The sequence below is a fragment of the Charadrius vociferus genome, unplaced genomic scaffold, assembly GCF_000708025.1.
Source record: "Charadrius vociferus isolate BGI_N301 unplaced genomic scaffold, ASM70802v2 scaffold90, whole genome shotgun sequence".
NCBI lineage: Eukaryota > Metazoa > Chordata > Aves > Charadriiformes > Charadriidae > Charadrius > Charadrius vociferus.
This window is the reverse complement of record NW_009647222.1, coordinates 8,303,215-8,322,013: the sequence shown is the minus strand read 5'-3', so window position 1 is coordinate 8,322,013 and position 18,799 is coordinate 8,303,215. Positions and strand designations below refer to the sequence as shown.

Here is an 18,799-nt window from a genome sequence, read left to right as displayed (position 1 = left end):
ACGTCAATGTACATGGTGTAACAAAGGGACTTTTACAGGATTTAAATGAAGTGGGATATGAACCATAGGCTGTAATTTAGTGCAGTAGAAGAAATCCTATTTCTTGAAGGAAAACGTAGAGTTTTCTTTTCTTGGTAATGCTTAGTAACTGAATAATAGAGTTTCTAAGGTATTTTTTTAATTAAATTGGAGAAATGTGTAAGCTTCTGTATGTATGGTGTGACGGGTATGTCTCTGCATTTATATACACTGATGTCAACTGCATGTTTTAGTAAGTGTAATAACTTTTGTTTTTCTAGGTTAGTGGATGACCGGTGTGTGGTTCAGCCAGAGGCAGGTGACCTTGCTAATCCTCCAAAGAAGTTCAGAGGTCAGTAACTGAGGATAATTTTTTTTTTTTTAATGACCGATTGATGCATGTTTTAGCTCCTTGGGCACTTCCCAGAGCCCAGAACATGTAACTTCCCAGATGCCTTCAGGGTTTGTGAACACATTGCTGAAGTTTCAAACTGGAATGTGAATGACACGTGAATGTTGAGAACTAAATACCAAATCAGCAAAGGTACGAGGGGTAGGTGGAAAACATGGGGAAAGGGATTAATTTTCTTGTATTCCAAGAGTTAGTTGCTGTGTTCTGTGCACTGAGGTTCAAAACTACTTGAGCTGCTGGTTTGTTTAATTTTTTAAACAGTAACGCAAAATTTTAAGGACTACCCCCAAATATTTGGTCAGCTTTTTGTTTTGCCTTTGCTTAAAACTGTATCTGATTTTTCTCAACTTTCTTAGACTTGACCTTGTAGATTTGGATAATTCTGCTGTTTTGCTTATTGGAAAAAATAACAATGCACTGACAACATGCAGTTTCTACTTCTTGAATGCTAAAAAATACTCCTGTGGTATCAGGAGTTCTACGTGTTTTTATGCGGGGAAGGAAATAAAACCCCTCTGTCTTGTCTGTACTTGATTTAAGCCATTGGCTCTATCTGTGCCAAAGTAGAGCCTTACTGGCCTGATCCAGACCGCTTTTGGCTTAAATGGGCTTGGATTCCCACCTGTTACGAGATTAAGACAGCTACGGATTGCCTGGTTTAGAGCAAGGGAAACGCGCTTCATGGCTGCTTGTATCTATCTCAAGGGGTTGCACTGACATTCTTAACCTTATTATTTTATTTCCAGCGTTTATTACACTGTAGTGTGTATATGTATTATTGCAAAAAAAATGTGTTTAAAACACTGAGAGATTGAAGTTCTGCTTTCCCAGAGCATTCAAGATTTTTTCCCGTTATATATTCAGGAAACATCAGCAGTTGGTTCCAGTTCCAGCTGTGAGCATTCAGCACATTGGCAGGTCTTGGAAATTGGGAAAGTGAGGACATATACTTAAGAAACTAGTAGTAATAAATTTCAGTCACTTGTGTGATGTCACGGAATAAGTTTATAGCAGAGATGGGGATAGCATCTGGTTCTCCAGTGTGGCTACCTAACTGTGATTTCATCCTCCTGCTGCCTGCAAATACATGTTTAATTCACAGCTTCCAGGTTGCACAAAATTTCAGGTGGGGATTCTTTGGACAGTATTTCTGTCACTTCACCGCCCTGATATGTTCCCAAAGAACATATCCAGGTTTCTAGATGAGAAAGGGATCACTGGAAAAGATTTGCATGTGGTGGTATAATTGCAGAATACATCCAAACACCTACAGTCAAGGAGCTGAACAGACATTAAAAAGGCAACCTTAATTTTTTCATTGTCTAATGTTTTGAGGGCTTGATTTTGTAAGTTTGGTATAGTAGAGTTCTTTTATCGCAGTTGTGATGTTCTTTCCTAACTTGAAAAAGCAAAGAAGGAAAAAGTTGCTAGTGTTCTGTGTTGAGTTTTTCAAGGAAGAAAAAAAAAGTGTTTTTAACAGCATCAAGGAGGTCTGGGCACTTTGATCCAGGGTGCAAGGTGATTGAACTCTCAGCGCTAATGGCATGCCGTCAGTGGTGGCAGTAGTACATGTGCACGTAGATCAGGTATCAGAAAGGGGTGAGACACAGACAGGGCATCCAGCTGTTCTCTGCTGCTGGGGGAACGTGAGGACTGTACTCCTGAGTTATACCCCAGCTTCAGCAGGCGAATGTTTTCTATTAGTTGTATACAGTTTTGGCTCTGTTCCTTATTGCAACCTCTGTCTGTTGCTTGTGTAACACATCCCTTTATCTCTCGTTGCCCCTGCTCCCTCTTCCACGCAGCATCTAACCTTTCCTCTAACTCGGATCCTCTGCTTCTTGGGCATCCCCTCTTCTCCCTTTCCCTCCCTGCCCCTAAACTTGTTATAATCTACTTCCCTTCTCCTCCTCCTCCTCCTCCTTCTCTCTACTGCCTTTTAGCTCCCTTTGGCTCAGCAGCCTCTCCTACTGTCACTCCGTACCACTTTCTGGTTGAGGGTGCACCTGTACCTGACTTAATTTTGAAGCGGCTTGCTTAGCTATGGCTAGCATTGTGGTGACATACAAATGTGGATGAACTGCAACATCTATAAGAGAAGCTACATTAGTGAAAAAGTGAGTTTTGTCACCTTAGTTGATGCAACCCACCTTGCTATAACATCATGGCTATATTGTTAGGGGCTGCATCTAGTAACCTTTTCATGTTGCTTCAGGTCTGTGTAATCAAGTAGCATTCATGAGAATGGCTGCAGCAAAGGTAAAGCCCTTGTTTGGTTGTTTTTTCCTTCATCTTACAAGTCAAATTGTGACAAAGTGTAGGACTAGCAGTGGTTTTGCTGAGAACACAGCAGAAATTTGCTCTCTAATTGGAATTTAGTGCCCGGTACCACAAACATGTCTGTATTATGACAGCAACCCAAAGCACACCCTTTGCTAAATTTCTTAGCTCTGCTCAAGAGCACTGAGGGAAAAGAGTTGCTGAATGTTGTTCTTATAACCAAGAAACATAAGCAAAACCCGTATTTTTCCCCCAAAGAATTTTCTGGGAAATAGCATTCAATTAAAATGGCAGAGTTAATAAAACAAACAAAAACTGCTTTAAGTAGGTTCTTGACATAAAAAGATGACTTAGGCATGAATGATTAATTGAATGATTAGACATAAGCAACTAAAAATAGCACCTAACAGCAGGAAGAGTAGGGCCTCTTTAGTAATAGGAACTGCTGTCTGTATGGTTTACGATGTTTTTATCGCTGATAGCTGAACTGGCGTTGATTTGAGGTTAGAGCACGACCTGAGAGTCAAAGAAGTATGAGAAAGGCATGTTTCTAACAAAATGTTTAGATTCCAAGGACTGACTCTGAAAATTAACATCAGAGGACTATGTTTGCTCTTTTTTGGTAATATTTTACCAACCCTTTCCCCAACAAGAAAAAAAAGAAAAAAGAAAAAGATTGTGTTTTCTAACTACTTGTATCCCTCCTACAGAGTTCACTCAGAGATCAAATTTAGGTACTGAGCTCTTGGCCTGAACTGAAAGCCTACGTAAAGAGGTGCCTCAAAATAGCAGTTTCGGTTTTATATGTATACTTTTTTTTTTTTTTTGAGTGGGTGGTAGCTATTCTAGTTGTTTCAGAACATCCTACAATGCGGAATATTGTAAAGCTAAGGAAAGCTGTGGTTGTTTTCATGTTGTCTCCATACAAAGAAGCTGTGGTCCAGATTTTCCCTTCAGTCACGCTGAAATGAACCTGGAGTGGCTCTGTGTTCATCAATGTGCATATCCAGATTTGCATCAGTGCAAAGAAGGGCAGAATTTGGTCCCACACGTGTTTCCTGAAGTCTGTTGAAAAAAAAAACCCACCAAAAACGCATTTATTATTTTTGCTGTTGAATTTAAGGGACTGATAGAGCCGGGTGCTTCTTGTCCTAATTCTAACTGAAGCTATGAGAGCTAAAAGCACTTAAGTGTTGTGATGGAAATGCTTACCCCCCTGCAGGGCCAGGTTCACAGAGATTAGGAAGAACAGTGTGTGCCAGAAGTCCTGTACCTCTGAAGAAAAGTCACATCATGAGCAACAGAACTCTTAAGTTTCCTTAGACTGAGACCTTAAACACAATTCAGCTTGATGCTGTTATCTCCAGTGGGAAACACTTTCAGCTTCCAAGGTGTAAAATAGCACAGATAAGACCTGCTTGTTGGTCAAATTTAGCAACTCTGAAAAAGGAGCACAAATCTTTCTTCTATTTTAAATGTAAAGTGACCTAAGTTCTTAACCTGATTTAAACTTCCCTGTATTTTATACCCCTTTTTCTTGAGGCATCTGCAATGAAAGTCATATTTGAGTTCCTAGATACTCTCCTCTTGCCTTTCTCTCAATCTTTGGTCTGTTCTAATCTTTTTCTGACATTGTTCTTTCCTCTTATCTATCTTTTATTACATTCCTCTGTGCTGCCTCTGGTCATCCTCCTAGCCTTTCCTCTGCCATTTTCCTTTTTATTTGCCTTCTCCTACATTGTTTTGGCTTGTCCTTGTGTTTTCTTCTTGTTTCTCTCAGTTCCATAATTGCTTTCGTTTTCTTCTCAGACTCCTGATTGCTTTTTCTGTTTTCCCCCTCTTCACTATCCCACTCCTTGGTCCCTCACATTCCTCCTTTTCCATTCTCAAGTCATCTCTTTTATACCTTTCTGGATTTTTTTCAAAACACATAGATTTGTACACATTGGGATTTAATAGCCCTATCAATTCCCCTTACCCATTTGTCAGCCTGCTGGTTTAAGTAAAGCCGTGTGATAATTTCTCTTGTTCTGCAAATCATTGGAATCTTCCATGATGGGCAAGAGTTGAATTTCTAACACTTAAAAAACAAACAAAAAAAAAGGGCGGGGGAAGAAAGCATCTGACAAATATTGTTCTAAGCCATCTTTATCCAACATCAAGAAACATTTAAAAGGCATAATATGAGGTATTTTCCTTTTCAGACTTCCTGAGTGTGGTTGCTTTTTGCTCAGAGGATGTGCTGTGTGTGGTTCTTCCACCCACTGTTGCCTTTTGAAGACGGGCATTTGGTGCACCGTCACAGGCTCAGGCAGATGGTCAGTTCGGTGCCAAGTACATCCTCTGCGGATCGTGTCCTGCACTCTGGGAGTTGCTGCTTTCCATCTTTTGATTGTTCCGATTAGTAAATGTCTATTTCTCCCCACCCGCCCTAAAATAAGTAATTGATATGCGTCCCAGCACTGATAATTTGTCATGTTTTCTCATTTTCTAATAAGCCAAGGGGTAGTGTAGGAGGTTAAGCCTGCAGTGTGACCAGGGAGAGCTTCCCTTTTTTTTTCCCCATTTTGTAAGGAAAACTTGAAGTGATTTATATTGTTTTTAAAAAACGTGCATGTAGGTTGGGGTGGGCAATGGTTCTCATTTTCTCCACCTTCACTTTGTGCACAAGTAATTGAAATTATGCCAGGAAGATTTTGTGGGTATGAGAAAATTGGCAAAACTGCAGAAGTTGAAAGAATGAAAGTGTAGTAAGTGAAACTGGCTGATGCTTTAAAGCTATTTGTTTACCTTTGATAGTGGTTACTTAATCAGTGTCCTCAGGAAAAGAAGCATTTATGTAAAACTCTGTAAAGTAATGAGTTAGGAACTAGGACTATCCGAGAATGTCAGGAGAAGTTAGAAGAGATGGTCTGTCTCATGAAGGGGTTGCTGGACTGACCTCCAGGAGGGCTGAGCTTTTTGATCTACTGTGTGTGCTGGAAATTTGCTTTATCATCTTCTGCCTCAGTTTCTCTTTTTTCCTGTTTATTTAAACTGTAGCTTCTCTAGGGCAGGCATTGCTTTTTTCACCCCCCGATGATTAGGACCACAAAGCTTGAATTTATATAGTATCCTATTGTTATTCTAATAAAAGTAAGTACAAGAATCCCAGAAAAAAACCCAAGATGACCTACTTTTAATGTATCTGGAATCTTAAAAAAAAATAAATAGGGAAAAGCTTGTCTGGAAACAAAGATTATGATTTTTTTTTTTTTTTTTTTAGTCTATAAATTGAGGAAAATACAATTGAAGTAATACTGATTTTAAAAAGGTCGTTCAACTTCTAAAGCACCAGACTGGAAGACAGGAGAGCTGTGTTGTGCAGCGTGGCTACAGATGGAGCTGTGTGGTGGCTGAGGTTATTTAGCGCCTGCTCGACATTTTCCTTTTCTTTGAGAACTATTGTGAGGAAAAAATCAGCCCCCTTTGGGGAGCAGACCCACGCAGTAGAGACTGCGCATCCGTGTGCACCTTGCACTTCTCTGCAGTGTGGTAGCACTGTGCTTTGATGCTCTGCACGAGGATGGGAAGCGGTGTGTTTATTCAAGTAGCAGGATGTGCGGGGAGTAACTGAGAAATGAAGACTGGTCCTATAAAAAGAAAGTATTGTTACTTCAGAGGGATAAGTGTTTCATGAAGTCTTCTGAGAAGGCATGTTAATTATAGATTGTGACAGAAAATAATAGCGGGCTTTTTGTTTTATGAGTTGAAATCTCAATACGCAAAGTAAAATCTCCTACGACATACAGTATGATTTAACAGTATGCAGCGTTTTGTAATTGTGGGGGGTTTTTTCCCCTTCTTGGTGTCCAGGATATTGTAAAAATTACCTGGGAGTTATTTACTCTATGTTGTATGATATAATTCTCATTGTAAATGTTCCCCTTTGAAATGAAAGTGAACACCTTTGCAAGGTGGCTGGCTTTGCTTTGGTAAAGATTTGCAACACTTTCTCCTAGGAACAGCAACTCAGGGCTGCGATTAGGGAGTGAATTGGTGAGGACTTTGGGTCAGTGCCAAGGAAAGTTCTACCACCATCAGTGTTTTTGTGTGAACAAGCTTTGCCGCTACGAATAGGAGAGGAAGATCAATTGCTACGAAGGGAAGAGGCAATGCAAGGAAAAGCTGGGTATAATGACGGACAATGTATGAGAGGCCATGCGGAAATAGAAGCATCGCAGCTTAGTTTGTGGCTTGAGAGCCAGCACCATTGCAAACCGCTGGTTCTGGGGGCGCAGGTGGTGGGAGGAATGTGTGGCACGGTCGTACTGGAGTGGTTTTGGCAGCACTGACATCAGATAGCTGTGCTTAGCTGGGCCTGATTGTAGTTGAGAGCGCTGCCTGTTTTAGTTTAAGTAATGAAGGGTTCATTTTTACTTAGGAAAGGCAAGGCCAGTCTTCACACTAGATTTCCCTTCCCTCTCCTAATGCATTACAAGAGGTGCTCCTCCTGCTGTAATGTGGTGTCAGTAATTCCCCACAGACTGTGAAGGGATAGGTATGTTATGTTGGAGGATATGTGGAGAATATATCTCAGAGGAGCTAAATCTCCTCCTCTTCCTCCCTGTGTGAGAGTAATTCCATTGGATTGACAGTGTTGAAAACGAGAGTAGGATCTGCAATGGTATCTAGCATCTTCTACAGAGAGGTTGTGAGTTTGATGCTTGAATTTCCACTCATAAGGGTGGAACAATTGGGGAACTTTTCTCATCACACCTATGATAGATGGGGACTTCCCACATGTGTTGTTGTGGATTGGAGAGCTGCAACAAGTCCTAGGTGGTTAGCAACTGCAGATGTTAAACTTGCTCTGGGAATTAGATAGTGAGTAGGACAGTACCGTAAAATAGAAACTGTCTGCTGCTGACCTGACTCAGAGATTAAAAACCCAGACCATGACTTCAGGATAGTTCCCTGCAGCTTCCCCTACTGATGTTTTTATGACAGTAATGGGTGAGTGACAAGATTACACTGTATTTAAAAATTACATGCAAGGTTGGTACATGCAACAGGGTCACCTACACATTGATCCAGTGTGTAACCGGAACGTGTACTTAGTATTGACATTGCGGTTGCTATTTCATATTGAAGCACCTTTGATAACAGAGATAAGGGTGGCTATACCGGGCTGTCGGAAAGGGACTCTCCTTGGAGAAGGCAGGGGGAGACCTGAGGGTAGAGAGGACTGTTTTCAAATTATTCTGTGCTATGTGATGTGTATGCCATTAACTGTGTTGAGTGCGGTGGTAAATAAGAGCCTCATGCTGCTCACATGGAGGTAGCGTGTTTCTTCTCCTCTTTTTTCTCTTTCTTTCCTCTGTTTTTGTGAGGAGCACTGTCTGTGCCCTACTGCATGCAATGTGGCTTTCCAGTGGTGTTGCAGAGTCTCTTTTTTGTGGGGAAGTTGCCTGATGACCAGCAGAGAAGTGACATTGCTGATTCTGGGCAAAGTGGGGTATCAGTGCCTGCAAGACGTGCTTGTGGGATCAGAAGAGGAACTTTTCTACTCTTAATCCAGCTCTGGGGCAAGACCTCTTCTAAGTAGGATACATTGCCGCTATTACCTGGCTTTAGCTTGTGCGGCAGTTGGGTGGCTGGAAGTTGGGTAGGAATAGTTGCTTCCCTCCCATCTCTTACGTTCCTGAGACCCTGACATGGAGCAGGGGGGAAATTCTTCAGAGGTAATTCTCCTTTGGAGGTGGATTAGTCCTCAGAGAGTGCTTGGCTGGCTGTGACAATTAAATATGGAGGGCTAACAGTTTGGGACAGACCTTCCTTTGACATCTGTAAATTGCAACCCGTGTTGGGGAAGAGTTTCACAGTAGCACACACATGCAGTCCTCTGTGTTCTTATTAGTCTCACAGCAAAACTCTGATTGCTAATTAATACTTTCCTGTCCCTTTATCTTGCCAGTTGGTACATGTGTGAAAGAACAATTACCAACGTTTGCTAAGTAAAATGTCTTTCAAGCCTAGCTTTTAGAGCAGTTGATGCTTGGGACCATGCAAGACGAGGTATTGTTTATCACTCTAAAAGCAGTTGGATTTGGATGAATCATGAGCCTCCGTTTCCAGTCTATAGGACTGCCACTGGCCCCAAAAACCCCCAAAAGTCTCGAGTCAGGGAATTTCAGAAAATTAAGGTTGTTGACAATTAACATTAACTTCCAATTACTGATTCCGGTAGTGGGAAATAAAGAGGAACAATTGAACAAGCACTTAGGGAAGCAACCCTTGGGTTCCCTCCAGACACTTCTCTTCCCCCTTCCCAGTCCCCAGCCCCATCGCTGCACGTGGGGGCAGCGATGGGGGCCAGTGCAATGAGACTTGCCTTCCTTTGCTGTTCCTACTTTCTTACTCAGCGTCTCCCCCATTGGCCGCAGTTCCCTCAGGGTGTACTTCCTCCTCTGTCCTCCTTTGCGCAGCCACCATGCGCGGATGATTCCTCTCGGGTGGCCTTCCCTCCTTCCTTACTGTTTTTCGCCTGGTCTGTTGGACGAGGGTGGTGTTCAGCTTGTGTCCCTTTGTTGTATTTACTATTAGGGTTTTTTTTAATCCATCTTAGTGAAGGCGCTTGGAGACCCAAACACCGTGATAACCTCCTTGGTGGCATGCAGCTGAACGCCCGTGCAGTCCTTTGTTCCAGCAGCGCCCGAAGGAGCAGGGCAGCCCGATGGATGGCGTACAGAAAGCAGGACTGTTTTTTGAAGGGTTCACATGCCTTCAAACAGTGTACCTGTAACGTTATGCGGCAGCAAAGAGCACTAATAAAGCGGCGGGCAGTTTTGCTTATGGCAGGCTCGCAGCCAGGGACGCTGACAGAGGTTGCATGGAGCAGGCATGTGTGGAGCATCAGAGGCTTTAGGTTCAGCTCAGGTTTGTGCTGCCCTGTATATGGTATAGTTGCCATCAAGCTGTTTGGTGAATATGTTTAAACACTGGTATCTAGGCATTTCTGGAAAAAGAAAACCAACCAAAGCACACTTACAAATGAAGGAAGTGTCTTTCAGCGTTACTTATGAGTATTTCTTTCAATTTTCCACAGACTGCCTTTTCAAGGTGTGTCCTATGAACCGATACTCAGCCCAGAAGCAGTACTGGAAAGCCAAACAAGCCAAGCAAGGAAACCATACAGAAGCAGCCCTGCTGAAGAAACTTCAAGTAAGAGACATCTGTATTTGTAATCTTATCTCAATCTGCAGGCTGTAGAATTACAATAGAATAAGAAAGAATAATAACAAGTGCCTTGGGAACCACTGTGATGGGTATTATTATGCCACTGTAGCAACTTTCTATTCTCCTCAGCTCTCCTACCTCCTGACTGGCATTTATTGCCCCTGCCTTGGTTTTTCTGGTTTTTCTTACTTTGGGCTAGGGGTTGTGCCTTTGCTATAAGCAAAATACTGCTTTCAGAAGGTTTATAAAGTAAAAATGGAGTTGTTAAAATCAGGAGTGGGCCCTGATTTAAATCACGCTATTATTTTAGAACTCCTCCCAGGAGTTAGGCAGAGGCATGGACAAAGAAATATTTTCAATGGTTTAGTCTGGAAATTCCTCAGAATTGCAGTTGTCTTTGCTTTCAGTCTAGGTGATTCCTCACTTGGGAACCATTGGGCAGGTTCTATTTTGCATCAAAAAAAGTGTGGATGGAGCAACTCCTATGTCTCTGAAAAAGAGCTGGCCTGATGTTACAATTGAAGGCATAAGACTAAGCAAAAGCAAGGTCATCTCAAACCTGGTTGATAGTCTCATGTGCAGTGGGAGAGGCTGCGGTACTTCCAGCTAAAAGCAGTAAGGAAGGCACATGGTGTGTGGCTAGAGCTAGCTACATGACAATTAGAGCTAGGAGCTGAGAGTTTGTTCTGTGGCTGTATTTGACCCAGGCTATTGTGCTTAGCCTTGATTTTTTAACACGGGACCTACTAATTTTGTTACGTATAAAGTCAATATATTTGTGTGCCGTTAAAGACCCAACAAGTGAAAGGAATGGTGACAGGGAGAAGCTAATCATGGGTCCTTCTTTTTTGTCCTTCAGGATGAAATAAAGCACCTGGAATTACTTTTTGTGCTTGAAATCTTTTAAAATAGCATGCGTCTCAGGTGTGATCCATAAACTGTGACTGAGTTTCTATCCTGAGTAATAAAAAAACCAGAATCTCTACAAAGGGTCTGGGTGATAATAGTTCAGAAAATCATGGGATTCGACTGCTGGTATTTTCAGTGCAGTAATGCTTACAGGTTGAAGGAAGTGTTTTAAAAGTGATACTATTTCCTTCTTACATTATCTGTACCAGTAGCTGAATACAGGTACTGATTTTGTCGAGTTTAAAGCACTAATCGTTCTCTTGCAGCATGCAGCAGAACTGGAACAAAAGCAGAACGAAAGCGAGAACAGAAAGCTGTTGGGAGAAATTGTAAAATATAGCAATGTCATACAGGTAAACCTATTGAAATACATCTGCCCTCTCTCAGAGCTGGAAAGGAAACAGTTGTTTCATTTCAAGGTTATGGTGAAAATAAAACTAACCACTGTAATCTGGATTGTCAAGGGTCAGGTAAACAGAACTTGGTGAAGTTTACAATATTGTGTTCTTCTGTCTGTTTTAAAGCCTACCAGAAGTGCTGCATATTCATGTTTAAATAATATGTCATAATATAAATTTTATGTGTAGTTTTTGTTGCTGCAGTTTAGTATCTGAATGTAAATATGTATCCTTTATTTTCAAGATTTATTTCAAAATCATATTTTAGAGGTGCTGTGCAGTGCCTTTTAAATCCCTGAAGTCATTTGTACTTCATGACATAAACGAGACAGAAGTTATGTTCTTAAGTGCAGTACAACTTTCCTGTAATGGATGAAATTCCTGAAGGTAACGCTATTAATGGATCCTTGCCCTGCCTGTGTAGTGTATGCTGTAAAACTGATCACTGACACATTTCTTTCAATCTGAGATATACCATCTGTTTTCTTTAGCTGCAGTATAGTTTGATAACTCTCTTCTAGTTTTATTTTGTCGTTATGTATGTTACGAAAAATCACTGCAGTGTGAAAGCCAGTGTCTCCTCTTTGACTGAAGGGAGGAAAAGCAAAAGCTATACTATTTTTTTTAAATTATCATTTGTTCACAGCTACTGCACATAAAAAGTAACAAGTACCTCACAGTCAATAAGAGATTGCCGGCTCTGCTCGAGAAGAATGCTATGCGGGTGTCTCTGGATGCTGCAGGGAATGAGGGATCCTGGTTTTATATCCAGCCGTTCTGGAAACTGAGGAGTGAAGGTGACAACGTAAGTGGAAATACTGAATGTACACGAGGGAGAAGGCAGAAAGTTTCCAGAAGACACATGATTTCTTTGCTACTGGCATAAATCATAATGGATTACGTTCAGAAAAAAAATATTTTTTAACAGTGCTTGGAACTATTAGCTTTTATGTGTAACTAAAAAATGTTACGAAATTATATGGTCTGGAATCTGAAATGTTGCCACATTCATAGAATCATGGAATGGTTAGAGCTGGAAGGGACCTTAAAGATCACCTAGCTCCAACCCCCCTGCCATGGGCAGGGGCACCTCCCGCTAGACCAGGTTACTCAAAGCTCCATCCAACCTGGCCTTGAACACTTCCAGGGATGGGGCAGCCACAGCTTCTCTGGGCAACCTGTTCCAGTGTCTCATCACCCTCACAGTAAAGAATGTCTTCTTGATAGCTAGTCTTCCTGTAGGCCCCTCTTAGGTACTGTAAGGCGGCTATAAGGTCTCCCGGAGCCTTCTCTTCTGCAGGCTGAACAGCCCCAGCTCTCTCAGCCTGTCTTCATAGGAGACGTGCTCCAGCCTCTGATGATTTTGTGGCCCTCCCCTAGCCCCGCTCCAACAAATCCATGTCCTTATGTTGCGGGCTCCAGAGCTGGATGCAGTACTCCAGGCGGGGTCTCAGGGAAGTGGAGTAGAGGGGCAGAATAACCTCCCTTGATGTGCTGGCCATGCTTCTTTTGATGGTGCTCAGGATACGGTTGGCTTTCTGGGCTGCGAGCATACATTGCTGGCTCATGTTGAGCTTCTCATCCATGAACACCCTCAAGTTCTCCTCCTTAGGGCTGCTCTCAATCCTTTCTCTGCCCAGCCTGTGTTTGTGCTTGGAATTGCCCTGGCCCATGTGCAGGACCTTGCACTCATCTGAGCCTCTGCTGACCTGTGTTGGGGCATCTTTACTAAGTCCACCTGTTGTGTGCAGATTTACAAAGCTGATAATAAGTCATAGTTTACCCTACAGTAAACATTTTTTATAAAGCTTTTTTTTAAAAAAATATTCTGGGCATCGATTTTTTCAAGAGGTCAGCAGAGAATGTCTATAGGAAATACATCACGTTTCTTTAAATCTGTATCCCCCCTCAACATGAGGGTGGCATCTATGGTTGGAATTGGGTTGGATAGTCTGGTGGGTCTTTTCTGGGGAGGTTTCAGTAAGAGTCTTGTGTATTGTTAATAGGAAGAATATGTAGGAGAGCTCTTTGCTGCAGATCTGAGTTGTGCCATGAGATCAAAACTCAGTTCTTCATTCAGTGGCTGTGGCTTGGTTAAGTGCCTGCCATGGAAAATTCAGATCTGCCTCTGGGAAGGCCACATGATGAACTTGTGTGGTTTTGTATTGTAGACCTGGCTGGGAATGTTTGGCCATTCTCCCCTGTGAAGTAATCAGTGAAAGAGCCCTCTCAAGATCGCAGACAGGAATGCCTGTTTTCTTGTGTATTTTCTCTCATTAACTTTGTGGTTACCCAGCTCTTGGGCTGCTATCCAGGTTGAGTGTGGTTGCTTGCAGCTCCTTTTGGCAATCTGGTGTGGGGAGGGGAAGGACTGCATTCCCAGATCCTGGTCAGAAGTCTCCAAAGTCATAGTCTTTCCCTGCTCCATGTAGTCATGAGATGGATAAGTGAAAAGCTCCCGTTTTCCCCAAGCCTGTTGTAGGCAAAAGCAGCAAACATGAGTAGCCCTCTGGGGCACCTCTGTGTGGCTTTTCAGCTGGGGAAAAGAAGTGTTGTGGATCGAAAAACATTAACCTGGTATTACTTTCCCTCTTTGGAAAGAAAAAAGGGTGACTTACTGCTTTAAGTTTTATTTCCTTAATTTTTTAAAATAACATCAGTTTATCATCCTCTTAATTTCTCGTGCCCTCATGCCTGGGAAATAAGTGCATGTCATGCTCTCCAGAGTGAGGACCTGGGGTTCCCAGGTTGTGATCTGCAAAGCCATCGTGAGCCCTTATAGCTGAGAGCAGTAGAATGATCTTAAGCCTTAAAAGTCATCCTCAGTACTATAGAGTTTTTGATTCAATTTTGTGCTATTGTGAGCACATAAGAGTTGGGAAGCGGTTTTGTTGGTCTGATAAGTTTGCAGATCATCGCAGTGATCGCTGTAACATCCCACTCTGCAGACCTCTCTCCTATTTTGTTCCCTGTGGGGCTGTATTTGACAGGCTCTGAGCTACAAGGGCTGTGTGGGAAACAGTCAGGTTTACTCATAACTTAATGGCCTCCTTTGGAACCTGCCTGCTGCTCATTTTTGGCCAGCTGGTGTTGCCTTTCAGAGCTGGGAGCTTGCTCCTGCATTATGTATTTTACAGAGGGAAGTCTCGAGACCCAAGATTTTTTTCCTTTTTAGGGATCTGATAATTTTCTTTGCAAACCTCCAGTGCTAAACATTAGTCCTTTGGTAGCTTTCTCATAACTGCTCTGGCACATTTCCACCCCCTCAACAGTTAACAGCAACTCGGCGGCTGTTGTAAGGGGGACGGGTAGCAAGCGATGGGGGAAATCCTTCATTTGCCTCTCACAGGTGGAGAGAGGTTCCAGCCTTGTACCCACTCCTTCCCTCTCAGTTACTCACAGACATGGCCCTGTTAAAAGGCTAGTTTCTGTGGGACTTGTCTACAAAGCACCTAATACCACATAAGCTGGGGCCACTTTACCACTAGGTTAGATTTTAAAGGACTTTTTTTTTTTTATATACTTTTTTTTTTCTCCTGACCTCTCAGTGCATGGAGTTATCTTGGTATATTGGGCCCTTATTTTGTTTGGAAACTTCGGGGTTTTTTTTTATTTCCCGTTTCTGTGCTATAACGAGGAAATCCCCAAGCAAACATATTTTAGAAAGTCTTTAGAAAAGTAGAAGAGAGTATTCAGTTACTGCTTGGATGACCGCTACTGTGTCAGATAACCCGGAGGAGCTAGATCCAAATATGCCATATATCCGAAAAGAGAAGAAGGTAGTTAAGTCTGGGGGAAGTTGTGGTATAGGCAGTCATGTGTGTGACTTTTCTGGTAAGTCATTACAGTTGTTTAGCCTTGTGAAATATTTTAAAAATTATTTTTCTGAAGGAGGGTTAGCTTAGCTTCATTAGCAACTGATTAGTTATGCAAGTCAATGAAAGTAATGAAAAAATATGGCTGAAAATTTACACTAATTGGCATAACTGCAATATTTTATGCAGACTTTTATTAAGCATATACCAGCTGTCCTTCAGTGGAAGATGTGACTGATTAAGGCTAGAGCTGGTTCCGGTTCAACTAAATAGCAAAATGTGCCCTGACAGCAGGATTAGCTCTGTGTGAATTGCATTTTCAGTTGTCTGCCATTTTAGTGGTTTGAAAGCTGGATCTTGCAGCGTGCTGAGGGAGGTGGGCTTGGACTTGGGGAATTCCCAGCCATCTGTGGGCAAGTTCTGTTAATCCTCCCCATCTTTGAAGTGTGTCAGCAGTTCCAGGGGCAGATGTGGTTGTAACGTAAAAGTAACGGAGGTGGAGTAGCAGAGCCTTCGGTGTGCCTGGTAAGCTACTTGGTTAGTTAGTCCAAACTGAAATCACTGCTACTGCATCTTCACAGCTAATATAACCTTTTGTAACTGCCAGTCTTTGTGATATACTACACCTCTATGAGAATATTTGCTCCTACTTCTTGACTGCAGTGTAGACGTAGCTGTCAGGTGGCTTTACTGAGTTTATATGAATGATGGAATTGCTCTAAGCGATGCCAGCGCTGGTTCCCCACCCAGGAGACAAAACACAGTCATCTTTGACTGTGGCTCTTCCCACTCTCAATGTACCCTCTCCACCAAGGCATGGAAAAGTAGGGTTGCATAAATTTAGAGATTACCTTGTGCGGAAAGAACTATACTGCATCCAAGACTGAACGACCTTGTAGGTTTATCTTGAATTCAAAAGATGAATTCTCGTTGGCTTCACTATGAATTTAATCATTCTTTGGAAGTTTCTTGTCTAGACCAGAAAGTGTAAGAGTTTTATCAAAGGAATCAGGAATGAAATCCTCAAAAGCTGTGAGTTTGATGCAACTTTAACGAATTTGTGTCCATACGTAAGGAAGAAGTCCCAGAGACCTGTCAAACTATTACCCACTTCTGGTCTACAGCATACTGTGGCCGGCTGCACCCAAGGGTAGCTAAGGAAGAGGAGAAAGAGCTGATGTCAATTTTAATTTTGCAGAGCAAAACCTTGGGAATACACTGCTCTGTCTTCTATAATCTCCATATAGTATAATACTGCAGGCAGAAATATGGGCATGTGGGTATGCGAGTGCTCTGCCTGCAGTGTTTTGGGCGTGCTGGGGCATTATGTGGAGCCAGAAGTCAACTGGGTAGGGGATGGGAGGAACTCAAAAGAGCAGGCTTGCAACTTGCCCAAAGCAGCCGTGTATAAGAGAACAGGATTCCCTCTGTGCTTTGCTTTTGTTTTGTCCATCACCGGTGGAGGGTGTATCGGAAAAAAGTGCTGTGAAATTGCCTCTATCCCTTCCTTCCCAACCACCTATGGAGGTTTAAAGCAAGAAGAAAAAGAAGAAAGGAAAAGAACATAGGGTATCTTGTTGCTTCTGTGGCAGCTGGCAGAGCCGGCCAGCATTGAGGGCAGGTTACTGATGTGGACTTGGAGCAGGGTAGGAAAATGAGACAGAAACCATGACCCCACATAACAGTTCTTCCTCAGATGTGTGCCTACAGCAGAGCGGCTGCGTACGTCTCCTTTCCTCTGGTTACTCCCACGGTAGCCACAGGCTTGCGTTGAAAGATACATTCCCCTGTCCCTCCTTTTTTCTTTTTAAATAAGATGCTCAATGATGTGCTCTCTTACTAATTAAGTTGTTACAGTCCTGGTGTACTTGCGGTGATTTTGAAGTCCTGATTCCACTTTGCAGGATGCAAGCCTGATGGTTTTTTGATTATTGAATTGTCTGGTCATAACTTCTTAAAATGGGCTGTAAGTAATGTCTATGTGAAGCATGGCATGCAGGAATGTATTGCATACGTAATGTATCTTAAAGGCATCTTGTCATTATTTAGTTCCATTACTGAAATTTTTCTCATTACTTGGATCAAATAGGATTTCTATATGTAGTCTGAGCATGATGACACCGTCTTTTGCTATTGTTTATTTTAGCTGTGTTGGTAAAGAACAGGCAACCTTCTTTTTCACCTCTGCAATAAGCGGGCCAAATTCACCTGCGTTGAAGTTACATGAGGCTGAATTGGGCTCTGCTTTTTCACAGGAAATGTGCTGATCAATGCAGAAAACATTTTTGTTTGTTTGTGTTCCAAAAGAAAGCATGGCTTGTGCAGCATTTCATATAGTGAAAATCATATGTAGTCACTTGTTTTCATGTGTGTGTGTGCTTAAAATTGCTGTGAACGGCGTAAGCAAATCAGGACCCATTGCCAACCAATCTATGTGGATTGATTTTTTTTTTTTTAAATTATTTATTTTTTTTCCCCTCCCAGGTATGACTTGAATTCTCCATATGCATGTCTCAAGCACTTTTTAGGTCAAAGACGTTTTCATATATTGTTTTTCCCTGTCGATATAGGTAAAGAATTGCAAGGGCATGGGAATTTGCTTTCAGGGAGTCAGCTAGGAATTCCTCTTGTAGAGACAAGGTCTCTCAGCTGATGTACCTTCTACCTGTGCTGGATTCCAAACACCATTTAGGGAGTAACAGCAGAGGGGATGGAGTGTGTTTGCCTCTTTCTGAATTTCCAGTGATTTATGTTCCTTTCCAGACTGCAGTCATATGGTCTAAATCGCAGAACTCCTGAGCCTGTCATGACATTTGCCAGAAGGTGGTCCACAGAGCGGGGGAGTCCCTGGGCTAAAGAAGTCTTGTTACAGGCAAATTTTTAAGGCTTTTGTCTAATGAAAGATACATTGATGGGAGAAGGTTGGCTGACAGCGAGGGAGATAAAAGAGCCTTGCTGTCTGACTACAGGTTATTTTCTAAGGTTTCTCTGCCTTTTGGTTGGCAGTATATATGGGATAACGAGTAGTTAACGTAACTTTTAAATGAACTGGCCTGTTCTTGGAATTCATAGGTTCATATCTACTTCATGAGCTCGAATTTCTGCTGAGCAGAGTAACGTGCTTACTGCGAATGCGAGGATTCATTAGTGTGAAATCCTGAACCCAAGTAATTGCAGAGGCATGGGTGAACAGAGCTGGTGTGTGAATTGTCTGCAAATAAATTCACTGAGTGCCATTCCTAGAGCATGCATTTGAGTAATTTTCTAAAAATGCAACATTACTTCATTTTATTGGATAATTACATAGGTCTAAATTGCACTTTATTTCTGACTTCTAGGTTGTTGTGGGAGATAAAGTTGTTCTCATGCCAGTCAATGCAGGGCAGCCTCTACATGCCAGCAACATTGAACTTCTAGATAACCCTGGCTGCAAAGAGGTGAGTTCAGTGGAGTGAGGAGGGATAACTGCTGATCTGAGGTGTATTATATATTGTTCTTTACTGGTATCCAGAACCCACCACGAGCCCACCGTTGGCTGGATGCCAGTGTTAAACATTAGTTCCAGCTTGGCCTCAAGAAACAAGATGAAATATACTTATTCTTGGCACAGTTCTGCCTGGCAGTGAAAGCTTCACGAGGTTTGCTTGAGTATCTGAAGGTCTCACTGATGTAACAGTAAGTCCTCTTCCAACAGCTCTTTAGGTTGTCTTTGGTAGGCTGTCAACAGACAGATTAGCATTTTGCCCACT

General features: G+C 42.3%; 1 protein-coding gene across 1 annotated transcript in view; it reads left to right on the top strand.

The window, feature by feature from the left end:
* Window positions 1–306: 306 nt before the first annotated feature.
* Window positions 307–18,799, top strand: part of ITPR2 (inositol 1,4,5-trisphosphate receptor, type 2) — a 229,919-nt gene continuing 211,426 nt past the window's right edge. The window contains exons 1-5 of the mRNA XM_009879682.1: window positions 307–370; window positions 9,798–9,913; window positions 11,104–11,190; window positions 11,882–12,040; window positions 18,389–18,487. Coding sequence (XP_009877984.1) covers window positions 9,821–9,913; window positions 11,104–11,190; window positions 11,882–12,040; window positions 18,389–18,487 — 438 coding nt within the window. The 5' untranslated portion in view covers window positions 307–370; window positions 9,798–9,820. The remainder of the gene's footprint in view (window positions 371–9,797; window positions 9,914–11,103; window positions 11,191–11,881; window positions 12,041–18,388; window positions 18,488–18,799) is intronic.